This window comes from Desmodus rotundus, chromosome 4, assembly GCF_022682495.2.
Source record: "Desmodus rotundus isolate HL8 chromosome 4, HLdesRot8A.1, whole genome shotgun sequence".
Taxonomy (NCBI): Eukaryota; Metazoa; Chordata; class Mammalia; order Chiroptera; family Phyllostomidae; genus Desmodus; species Desmodus rotundus.
Window position 1 is genome coordinate 172,422,543 of NC_071390.1, and position 12,647 is coordinate 172,435,189.

At 44.4% G+C, this 12,647-nt stretch overlaps 1 protein-coding gene across 1 annotated transcript in view; it reads left to right on the forward strand.

Annotated features, from left to right (window-relative positions):
- Positions 1–5,042: 5,042 nt before the first annotated feature.
- Positions 5,043–12,647, forward strand: part of FAM184B (family with sequence similarity 184 member B) — a 75,301-nt gene continuing 67,696 nt past the window's right edge. Inside the window, exon 1 of the mRNA XM_045183075.2 lies at positions 5,043–5,553. Coding sequence (XP_045039010.2) covers positions 5,407–5,553 — 147 coding nt within the window. The 5' untranslated portion in view covers positions 5,043–5,406. The remainder of the gene's footprint in view (positions 5,554–12,647) is intronic.

Here is a 12,647-nt window from a genome sequence, read left to right on the forward strand (position 1 = left end):
ATGAGACCATGGGCCATGCAAACTAGGCTGAAAGATGAGTAGGACTAAGGCAGAGTAGGGAAAATAGCCACCCAGGTGCAAGGCTTAAGTGAAATGCCCAAGAATGTAATCTTTTTTTCAGATTAGTAGAAGAATATTACCAGTAATAACAACAATAATGGAGTTACTCATGCTGCTTAACTGATTAGGAAAAAAATTTACTAAGCAAAAGCTAAAGGATAACCTTAACAAATTTCTGCTGAAGAAATCACCTAAGGCAGCACTTGGGCTATCAGTCTGGTAAAGATGCATTAATTATTCAATACCTGTGGGGACAAACGCTTAGCCATCTGGAAAAACATAAATCTGGATACGAGCCTCACTCCACCGATCAGCCTAAATCCCAGCTATATACAAAATGTAAATATTGTGTTTTTAAAAATGAAACCATAAAAATGCTAGGAGAAATTAATCCTGGATGGAGAAGGCCTTTCTAAGCATGATGCAAAAGCCAGGAAATATAAGAAAAGTATCAATACATAAATTTGTCTATGTAAAAATTCAAAATATTTATAGAACATAGGAGAGCTAAAATAAATTACTAACTGGGGGAGAGGTTTGCTTGTATATTACAGGCAAAGTGCTAAAAGCCCCAAGGAAAGATCCTGGATGTGTTATAAATGATTAAAGATAATTTAGGACATAAAAACAAATTTTATTTAGCCCTTCCATGAAGGGGACAGTCTCCATTCAGAGAACTGCAAAATGGGGCAGAAGGTGGGAAGCTTTCATAGGATAAAGAATAAAGAACAAGGGAGAGACAAACAGAAAAATACCTGGTTGTCTGGGGTCACACAGTCAGGCTTGCTTGGGGTGAGAAGAAACAAGGAAGTAAGTATAGAACCCAGAGTCGGCTTGGTGTTTGGGGATTGGCTGACTGGATATGCAACATTTCTGATCAAGCAGACAGTTACGGGAACACAGAGTTATCTAACTTTCAATTTGCTGACCTGGCACTCTGGGCAGGAACACCTTCATCTTAGGTCTGGAAAGTTATTTCAACAGAAGAAAGAAAGGCCACGGTTTAATTCCAATAACTGATCAATTTGTAGAACGGTGTTCCAGCTGCCCTACTAGCAAACAGAGGGAGGCACTCTTCACCTACTGAAGATGTTTGAAGATCAGTAGTGGCTTGTTTGGGAAAACGTACATTTTTGTGCACCATTAATGAGTATGAATTGGAATAACTTCTGGAGAACAGTATGGCAAAATATATCAACGTTTAAAATTTACTTATCTTTGAAACTATGATCTATTCCTGTGGAAATACTTGTGCATCTGTGCACAGATCCATGTATCATGTCAAGAAGGAAGTTGTCTTGATGCAGTAATAACCCCCAAACACACTCTGTCAGGCAGGTTATCCCAAATGTCTGCGACAGGAACCTTTCCATCCCAAATTAAGATGCTCAAATCACTTGGTTCATTGAATCACTTTTAAGTTGAAGTCAATTGGAAAGCGTAGTGAAGGTTAAGACATGGAGGTGAGAGGTCCACGTTACCTGAATCCTGTGTTATGCGATGTCACATCCATTCTGGGTCACCTGCCTTCACTTCTGATGGTGTGGTTATGAGAAGAACCACAGCTGAAACTGAGAGGGGTGCTAAGCAGAGGGAGGATGCGTAGATCAGTAGTACATGCTTGCTCTGTCAGAAATGCGCAGGGGCAGGCATGCCTGGGTAGGGGCTTCTGAGAGCCACGTTGTCCGTCTGTTTCTGGGGCAGAACATGCATGGGGCCAGAATGGGTGTCCACAATGAATGGGCGGCCACAGTTTTAGGTGTGATGTAGCTGTCGGCCTGAAGGTGGCATCATTTTCACCTTACAATTTATTCTTTCCATCTTTTTCCGTTAGTAACACCCTTGTTTCTTCTGTCCTTTTTTACATAAATTCCATTCTATCTTTATCATGTCTCCCAGTGTACTCTCTGTTCCTGACACATCTTAAGAATTCTTTCTCTTGTGTGCCACAGATCTTTTTTGTTTTTCCTGTTCTTTAAAACAATGGAATATTCTCATACAGCAAGCACAAACTATGAACATGTTAAAATGTGATTAAAATATAAAAAATAAAATAAAAGAATTGCTCAACAGGGAATAGGCCACATAAGTCATCATTGTGTATAATGGAGTACCAGCTGTCAAAAAATAGCAATGACCTTTATTGGCTAAAGAAAAAAAACATATGTCCATTTTTATTGAATGAATAGCTTTCGGAAACATTTACAGCACCCTGTTTATGTGTTAAAATACATATCTCTATATAAAATTTTCTAGGCGGTACAGAGAAATGTCTGGAATGATCTCAAAATATTAACAGGAATTTTCTTTGTGGGATTTGGGGTGGTTTTTGCTTTCTTATACTCATTTTTTATATTATTACAGGTGAGATGGGGAAGTACTACAAAAAGCTTACATTTTTATAAGCTAAAGAAAAAACAAATCAGCTTTGGTTTTTAAAAGTTTCCCATGGCCAGCATTTTGCTCTGGGAAGAATAGCCTTTGAAGTTGTATAGACCCAGATCCATTTACTAGCTGCATAAAATTGGTTTTGTGGCCTCCCTTAGCGTCAGTTTTCTAGTCTGTAGAATGAGATAATGAATGCCTTAGTGGAGGTGAGAACGTTTGCAAAGGGATTACCTTAGTGGGCTAATAAATGTTCTTCCACCACCGTATTTGATAGAATGCTGAATCCTCATCTGCCCCTCTATTTCATTCCTGATAGTGTGAAAGGACCTACTAAATGCGGTGTTAGAAAATTCCAGCAGCTGCAGGAGACTCTTCCAAGACAGGTCAGCTTGTGGTACTCAGATTACAGTAGCTGCAGCCCAATAAAGCTGGTAAGGGAATCCGGTTTTTCCACTGTCTTCTGGCTTTCCCACTATAAAGCTGAAAGTATAATATAATATTTTCTACTGGAAAATACTTTGGCCCCTGGATCTAATAACATTGTATTTAAGGGAGTAAAACTTGGGGTTGGACTGCAGTATTACTAAACTTTGGTGTGCATAGGGTCATCTAGAGCAGTGGTTCTCAGTCCTGTGCAGACCTACCATCACCTTTTTTATAATGTTCATGTTGCTATCTTGAAACTCACAGATAATGTTTTAAATTATTACACACACTTTTGAAATCAGTATAATTTCTTGACAGTAAATAAAGGAGAACTAAAAGGAAAGTGATTATAATCATGCATTTCAATATAGAAATTCTCTGGGGATGATTAACTTTATGACATTGTACTACTCAGATGTTTGCACGTGTAGGCAGACTCACCATGAATCTGGCAGTTATAATACAAATGTGATGGATTAGCAACCAAATACCATGAGCCACATGGCCATTGACGATATCTTCCAGAATGATGGACAGGGTTTGGTCAAGTTCTCGACCAAAAAGGCTAATTTCCCTCTAGTTTATACACTGCTTGAATTCCTGTAAAATTCAGTCTGTATTAACACTCTGCAGAAAATAGTCTAAAATATGCAATTTGGAATTTACTAAGTAGAGAGCTTGTGTAACATATAGATCACTGAACGCCCAGCTCCAGAGAGTTTTGACGCAGGGAGCCGAGGATAGGACCCAGAATCCACATCAACCGCCTGGCAGCAATTCTGATTCAGGCATCCTGTTTTGTTTTGTTTCTTTTTTAAAAAAAATTTTAAATTTATTTTTAGGGAGAGGAGAAGAGAGGGAGAAGGAAAGAGAGAGAGAGAGAAAAAAAAAACATCAATCTGTTTCTTGCATGCCCACAACCTGGCAGGCAGTGACCTGGCCCACAACCCAGGCACGTGCCCTGTGACTGGGAATGGAATTTGCAGAGCGACACCCAATCCACTGGGTCGCACCAGTCAGGGCCAGGCATTCTGTTTTCTAAGTGAATTGGGGGAGGGGGTTGTTCTAGAGAGGGAACCTAAAATGATAAACTAGGAACCAAAAACTCAAATTGGTCATTCCTATGTAGCGTAATGTACTGAGATGAAAATAGGAATTCAGAATAAGAATATCTCAGTTTCAGACACAAGTCTGCTACTTGTAATTGCCTAACTTGGTACAAATATTTTTGTGTCTATTTCCTCATCTATAAAAATAGTTATTGTACCTGCAGAGTGGAAGGATGGGATTGTGGCTTCTGAGACTCGTTGAAGCTTGCTTGCTTTATTTGTCAAGATTATTAAAACTCGATGACGCTAACTCCCACTCTCGGAAAATCTGGATGAGGTGCTGTCACTTTCCTGAAAGCCCACTGAAACCAGAGAAAGCATGCCACAAAAAAAAAAAAAAAAAAGCCTGCTCCCCTCCCCATTCACCTAACTACCAGACACAAACTCATAATCTGGGAGTATGGATAAGGACGAGTCGCTTCACTTTCACTGGCCTTGGTTGACTTAGACTTTCAGCTCCATCTGCTACTCAATTACTCCTCAGTTCCTCCTTTCCCACACCTGCCACTATCCTATCTACCTTTTTTATTTGCGCCCCTCCCCCTTCCCTGCACTGTGCGTCGTCGTCCCCGGTTTCAGTCATCAGCTTGTGGGCCACCCCTTTGGCTTTTCCCTTTGTTTGGTGATCCTGGGCAATCCTCCCGCAACATCTGGCTCCTCTCCAACATGGGGGAAGTGGGGACTCCCGTTTGCAGACCCTACGGGGCCCACACTGCGCGCCCTGGTCCCCCTCACGTCCTCTCGTCCTAGACACTCGCTCTCACCTCCCTGCCCCTCTCAGCATCTCATCCCCGACCCCAAACAGTGGGTCCGAGGCTCCTGAGCTGCCTGCTGAGTAAGCTGGTGACGGTGCCGGGTTCCCGTCACTGTGTTCACCCTGAAGCAAATCCCAGGGGCTCCTCCCCAGATCTTGCGCACCGGCTGCGGGAGGCTGAGGCCAGATCCTCTTCCTCCTTAGCCAGGGACGTCCGCCACTGGCGGAGTCCCTCGCCACTGAGTCTAGAGCCCGACACCACCCACTTGTCGGAGAGCGCCGCGCGGGGCCAGCGCAAACCTCCCCACAGCCAGTGGCTCCTGCTCTCCTAAGCCCTGTAATTGCAGGCAAACACAAGCACCGGCCCGGGAGCACGCGTAGATCACGAGCAGCACGTGCGGGTCCTCCGCGCCTCGCTGCAGGGTGCGGGTGCCCGCAGAGCCAGCGAGAGCGCCAGAGGGGGAAGAGTGGGCACACCGGGGGCCGGGAGGCGGCCGTCCGGGGGAGCAGGGGCCACACGGCAGTGCGGGCGGCGGGACTGCAGTGCCGCCTCTCCGGAGAAAGCCCACACGCTCACACGCCCGCGCGCGCGCGCGCGCGCACACACGTGCACACCGTAAGCAGCGAGAACACGAGCGAGAGCCCATAAGCTCTGGACGCGTTTTAGCGATGGCTTCTGCCCTCAGCAGCAAAATTCACGCACCCGGGACTTGCCTGGGCTCCAAAGCTGAGGCCCATGGCGGCGCCTGCTGGAGAATGGACTGCGACCCCGAGATGCACGTGAAAATGTGCAAGAAGATAGCTCAGCTCACCAAGGTAAGGTGAGGCGCAGCGAGCAGGCTAGCTGCGCTCCCGGGGTTCCCCTGGCCGGGGAGTGAGTGCTGACGCGCCCGGGGGAGGCCCAGGCTAAATCCAGGCTGAAACTTTGTCTCAGAGGCCAACCCAGAAGGAAATCCGTCCTGAATCTTGGTGACTTGACCTTCTGGAGGCACCATCCTAAAGCAGCTGGGCGAGAGGATCCTTGACAAGGAAACTCCTACAGCCTGCGTGCTGAGCAGGTGCTCTGTGCTCCCCAGGTGGGAATGTGAACCGAGTTGAAGCAGTGCTGGTGTGTGTGTATGTGTTTCGCTGGCTCTGCTCAAGTGATCGTGCTTGGAATGTTGTGGTTTCATTCATCGCAGTACTTCACAGTCGGGGAGGTCATGTGTGCTCTATTTAAACACTCGATTCATTTATTCCTTCATTTAACAAATATTTGAGTCATTTGTCGAGTGCCAGCAGTTTGTGTGGCACCATACTATACCTGGAAGGCAGCCCAGGGTACTTGCTGTCAAACCAGGTGTGGATGTGTGCAGGAGTGTAAATAAGCAAGGGCAGGTTTCATCATTTAATTACCGAGTTACAAAGGACCTTGGGAGGTCAGCCAGCCCATCCCAGGGCCCAGATTGAACCTCCAGAGACTGTGGTATCTTCCTTAGGAACATCAGCAAGAAGACACCACTCTACCCTTTATTAACGCTCTGTGGCTTCCCAGTAAGGAGCTCCTTGTGTTAGGTTCCCCTGTTGTGCCTTGTGGGTAGATGAAGAACAACATCCCTCTCTGCCTTCCACACACGGCTCCCAGTGCCTGAATTTGGTTGTTTCCCCTGGGGTTTCCTTTTGATTTCATAATAAACTCCAGGTCCTGGTTTTGTCCGGTAGTATATGAGACATGCTCTCTTCCCTACTTCCCTCCTATTTCCATGCCCTGGCCAGGTGGCTCTGTTGGTTGGAGCACCATCCCATGCACTGAGAGGTTGCAGGTTCAATTCCCAGTCCGGGTTTGATCCTGAGTTTGGGCACTAGAGGAGGCAACGGGTAGATGTTTCTCTTTCACTCTCTCTTCCTCTCTCTAAAAATCAATAAAAACATGTCCTCGGGTGAGGATTAATAAATAAAATAAGAAGGAACTCCTTAATCTATTCACAGTACTTTGCACCTGCTAAACAGCTAATATATGTTAGTGTAGTAAATAAATATTTATTTACACAGTGGTCCTATCTGTATTTCTTTTTTGGCATTTTCCCCCTACACTTGAAAATATTTCTAAATAAAAAGGTAAAAACAAAAGGCATACAAGGCCCCAGTCCCCATCTTAGGAGGAGAGGGGAGAGTGGTGGCAGGCATCGCTGTGTCCCCAAAGCCCCTAGAGAGCTCTCGATGTGAGCACAGGCTTAAGAACCACTGTTTTAGGACAGCTGCAGGGTTAAACTGCAGAGTGGGCCCAGAGGAGTCACACAGGACAGCAGGAGTCCCACATCCGTTCCCACCCACCAGCCTCTCGGGAGCCGTGGAGGTAGGTGTTCAGAGTGACCGCGCCGGTGGCGCTGGTGTTCGAGTCACCCTCATTGTGCTTAATACTGGCCCCAAAGCCATTCACATAACTTTTATTACAGTATATTGCTGTTATTGTTCTATTTTATTAGGTTATTGTTGTTAATTTCTTACTGTGTCTAATTTATTAATTAAACTTTATCATAGGTATGTATGCATGTACAGGAGAAAACATAGCTTTTATGGAGTTTGGTATTGTCCCCAGTCTCGGGCATTCACGGGACGCCTTTCCGTGGATATGGGGGGATTCCTGTGTCTGTAGACACTTCCTTTTTTTCATGAGGGGTTCTGGAGGTCAAAGCCACTGTTTCCAGCACAACCAGCTCAAGGGAGCTGTTTCTTGTCATGTCCCAGAACCTGACCAAGGTCTGTCAAGACACATAAGCAGAAACAATGATATCGGATGGGAGTGGGTAGGCTTGGGTAGGGAGGTGGTAGGGATGGGGTGGAGGGATGTTGTCCTGGAGAACAGGCACTGAGGATAAAATTAAAAATATTAAGGAAAAAGAATTATACTTTCTACATGCAGTGATCTCATAAATGAATTTGAACTTGATTTATTTCTAGAGGGATACTTCTTACTCTTATTTGAACTAATATATATAGATTTAAAATGAACTGTGAGTAAAAGTGAAGATACCTGCAGAACAAATGAACAATTTTGGAGTTAACCTTGGAATGCTTTTCCTCCTGCTAAGATACCATCTCTTCAGAGAGGCCTTTTATGACCTGCTAGTGCAAAGGGACCAACTTTGCGCATCTTGTAATTGGGAAAAATAATTCCTTCTTCCTTGGTGATCTGCTGTGAGGTTTTGCTAATTTAACTTACATTTGTAAGTGGGGCACCTCACCCTGGGCCAGACACAACTTGGGCTTGACAGATGTTGCTTTGCCTTTGCTTCCCAAACTGGAAGAACTTCAGAGGGATAGAACTGCTGCCCAGTTGTCAAAACCAGCAACCGAGGGCAAAGCCTGGGGCTGGAGGCCAGGGCAGTGTCATGGAGCAGTGATGGCTGTCACCACAGGTGTCCTCCGTAACCGGCTGCCACTTGATCCCTGTGTTTACATGGCTTGAAGGTGTGGAAGTTTTACCACACCCACTGACGCCTCAGCTTTTCTGAAACCGCTGCTGCTCCCGGGAGCTTGTTCGGGAGCTGTTTAAGCAGTCCTACACCAGTTTGCCTTAGGATTCTAGATTTGAAAACTGCAGATCCGTTTTTAACAAGACCTCTCTGTTGGAATCTTTTAATTTAACGATGTGATTCATGATGTAAAGACAGCTATCTTGCAAAAATCGTTTTGCCATAAACAGCAGGAAGAACACCTTCAGTTGGGTGTCTTCGAACCCTGCTAAGATGGCTCCACTTTTGCATAACTATTCAGGTCTCTGCACTTCTCCCCGGCCTTCCTCTAATCCATCCTCCACACAGCAGCCAGAATGATCTTAAAACTGACTCCAACCCTCAGACACTGCAGGTGGGAATGTACCATGTGGCAGCTACTTTGGAAAAACAATCTGGCCATTCCTCACGCAGTAAACACAGTTGTCATATAAACCAGCAATCCCATGCCTGGCTATATACCCAAGAGAAATTAAAACACACACCTACACAAAAGCTGCTACAAATTATTCACAGCAACATTATCCATAATAGTCAAAATGCAAATAAACTAAATGTCCATCAGTTGAAGAATGGGAACGTAAAATGTGGAACACAGTGCAATGGGGGATAGTGGTTAAGGGGTGCAGGGCTTCTCGTAGGGTAATGGAAATATTCTAAAGTCAGGTGTAGTGATGGTTATGTAACTGTGAATACACTGAAACCCATTGGATTGCACACTTTAAATGGACAAATTGTATGGTAGAAGAATTATATCTCAATACATAAAATTAAAACACACAAAAACAAACAAGCTGAATCTTGTCTTTCTCCTGTTTAAATCCCATTCTGAAGCCAGTTCTGGAGATCGAACAAATCAGTCCACCTTCATTCTCCCTTTCCACGTCCACCCTGGTCCAGGCCACCTTCACCCCCACCCCTGCTGTGATCTCCCAGCGGGCCTTGCAGTCCACCCTTGCCTCCTCCACAGTGGCAAGAATGAGCTTTTGCAACATAAACCAGAGCATCTCATTTTCCCATCTAAAACCACCAACATTTCCCATTTCACTTGGAAGAACATTTGTTCATGTAGAATGAATTCTCTGACCTGTTCACTTGAGGTGGCTGCTGTGGTCTTCTTGGCATCAGCTCCTCGGCCACACCAGCCTTCCTTTAGGCCTTCATGTGTGACTGCTCTGTGCTGCTTGGAACCTTGTCCTCGGGGTTCCTTCTGCCTGATCCTGGCTCAGATGTACCTTCAAACAGGGCCTCCCGCTTGCCTGGATGCTGCTGTCCCTCCCCTCTCTGAGATCCTCTCAGCTCTATCTGCTTATTGCTTTCTCTTCTCCCCACAGGAAGGTCCATGAGGGCAGGGAGTTCCGTCTGCTTTGTTCTCTCCTATAGCTCCAGTGTCTAAACAGTGGCTGGTTGTGATGGGGGCCCAGTTCACAGACAGACTAATGAACAAAACGCTTCCTGGACCTCCTTCTTTCCTAGGATAAAATGTCACATTTTAACCATGGCCTGTGCATGGTCATCTTGTGGGAGAGTGGGGAGGCCTCTTTCTCAAGGCCAGAACTCAGGAAGTGCTGGCATCGAATTTCTGGTTTTCTGAGCACGGTGGAAAACTGGACTTATGTGACAAGTGAGTGGACTTCCCCATCCCCTCCCAGGTCAACATCTGCCTCAGTTGTTCCCAGCCCCTGACCCCAGACACAGGGTGTGACCAAACATGGTGCTCCCATTGGGTCAGATGCAAATTCCTTCAGGACACCAGCACTGCAAGGAAAAATAAAAATACCAATAATCCATTATGCCCAGAAGACGCCTATTTTAGAAAAATCAAATGTACAGATAAGCAGAAGAAAAAGATTTAAAATCATCCCCCAACCTATTAGAACTATATTGATATAATAAATTTTCACATATTCTCTATTTTTACATATTCTACTATACTGTTGCCCATTAATTATAAACATAGATTTTAAAATAGATTTATATCATAAATACTATTGTTGCTTGTTTTTTCCCCTTCACAATAAATCTGGAACTCTCTGACGTAATTTTTAACGGCTGTGTTAGTACTGTCATATGAATATTGTGTAATTTCACTTCATTTAAGAAACACGTGTGCAGCACTTATTATGGGCCAAGTAAAACCTTTATCTCATGGACCTAACAAGTGAGAGAAGTAGAAAGAATATGAACAAAATAGGAGCCTGTTGTTCAATGTCATTTGAACATTTTGAATAATTAAAAATGAAAATCATAAAAGAAAAAACCTAACATACAAAACATAATACACAGAGTCTGGCACAAATAATGCCCCTCTTTATCACATAAAAATCTTTTTTACAAAATCATAAGCGTGTAATTCTGTAACATAACAATATCACACTCAAGCACACCGTATGACATTTTAGGCGAAATGTTCAAAGTGCTGCCCATCTCGTGCGAGACGTCCACATACCCTCCCAACCACACTCAACGGCATTACTTCTGCCAGGCCCTGTATTTTTTTAACATAAAACAGTGTCAGCAAACTATGGCTCACAGGCCAAATCCAGCCCATAGCCCATCTTTGTATGGCTGTTAGTGAAGAACAGTTTTTACAATTTTAAATGCTTTGAAAAATATCAAAAAGAATATTTTGTTACATGTGAAAATTACATGTAATTCAAATCTGAGTTCCAACCTATTCCAAATCTGAGTTCCAAGTTCTTCTAAACCTTTAAAATTTTTTCAGTTCTCTATCATACCTAATTTGATACTAGGTTTTTTCTTTAGTAACTTGCCTTAATTGAGTCTTTCTAAAGCATCAAGCCAAGTTTTTACAGGAGCAACAACTTACTTTTGACATTAATATATAGTTGATTTAGTAAATTAAATTACATAGTGACAATAGCAAATACCACTGGCATTAGCAGGTGACAAGTAGTGTGAGCAGAAGTGTGGAATTCCAGTGGAAGGATGGAAGGTATTAAGTGATCCACATGTTGGCTGAATGGGGACTGGTTTAAAGAGCTTCTACTGTTTATACAAAAAGTGAATTGCCATTTTGATACACTACCAAGCGAGAAGTATGAAAACACTGAATGATCTTAGGGATTGAGGGAGGTTCCCTGAGATAGGCAGGGAATGCTGTTGGTGGACATTTTGATTGATTCCAGTTTTTCATCAGTACAATCAATATGGTGATGGCCATTCTTGAGATTGCATCCCTGCACACTTGCTACATTATTTCCTTGAGATAGATTTCTGGGAGTGGGGCTCACCTGTTACAGGTAGACTCTTGCGAAAAAATATCAGGAAGACCTGGAGAGGGGAATGGTTAGCGGTTGGATGAAAGCAATCTAACAGACAAGATGTCCTGAGGTCCTGGCTTGTGAACTGCAAAGCTTGCCATTTTAAAAGCCATTTACTACAACTCCCTTCTCCTACAGTCCAAACACTGGCACGGTGTCGTGGGAGCAACACTCATAGCTACGGAGACAATGGCATAATTATTTTCAAACTATAGCGACATAATCACAGGCCCAGGCTGTCAGCTCACATTATGACGGTTTAACTGGCCTATTTGAAGTTACACACTCTATTCTGAGCCTCCAGGGCAAGAGGATGTAGCTGGAAAATGCTCCCATGTTGCTCAAGGCATCAGGGAAACCAGCAGCTCTCTCACAGCCCAGGGTCCAGGGGAACAAATAGCACACCAGCAGTTCTACTGGTCTTGTCCCTGTCTCACGAGAAGCCTTTTTCTTAGCTGTGGAAACTTCCCCACCCAACGCAGAAAGACCTACTGTGAATCTTTGATGTTACCATCCTAAATACTGTTGTTCCCAGTCTTCTGAGGCAGAATGGGTGTCAGATTTCCTGAAAGGAAGTGCCCCTGCCTGTGGAATCCTGAGCAGCTACCATAATAACTTTATTCCTTGCACTTCAGGCTCTTGTTTTGTTAAAATTGCAAAGCCCAAGAGACTGTTCAGTCTTTTACTGCTTTGTACTAATTGGCAGACGATGTCTTCTCTTGATAGTGGCTGTGGTGGACCAGAAAATGTCTCCCAAAAGTTATCAAATCCCCAGAACCTGTAAATGCTGCCTTCTTTGGGAAAAGGGTCTTTGTGGATATGATTAAGTTCAGCGTGTTGCAACGAGAGTGCCTTGTGTTATGTGGGTGTGCCTGTAATAAAAAGAGAAAGGCAGAGGGAGATCTGAGACAGAAGAGAACACACAGGAGAGGCCAAGACCATGTGAAGGCGGAGGCAGAGATTGGAGCGATGCTGTCATGAGCCATGGAACACCTGGAGCCACCAGAAGCTGGAAGAGGCACAGAGCAGATTCTCTCCCCAAGCCTCAGGAGGGATGTGGCCTTGCAGTCACCTTCATTTTCAACTTCTGGCCTCCAGGGCTGTGAGAGGATCGAGTTCCATTGCTTTAAAC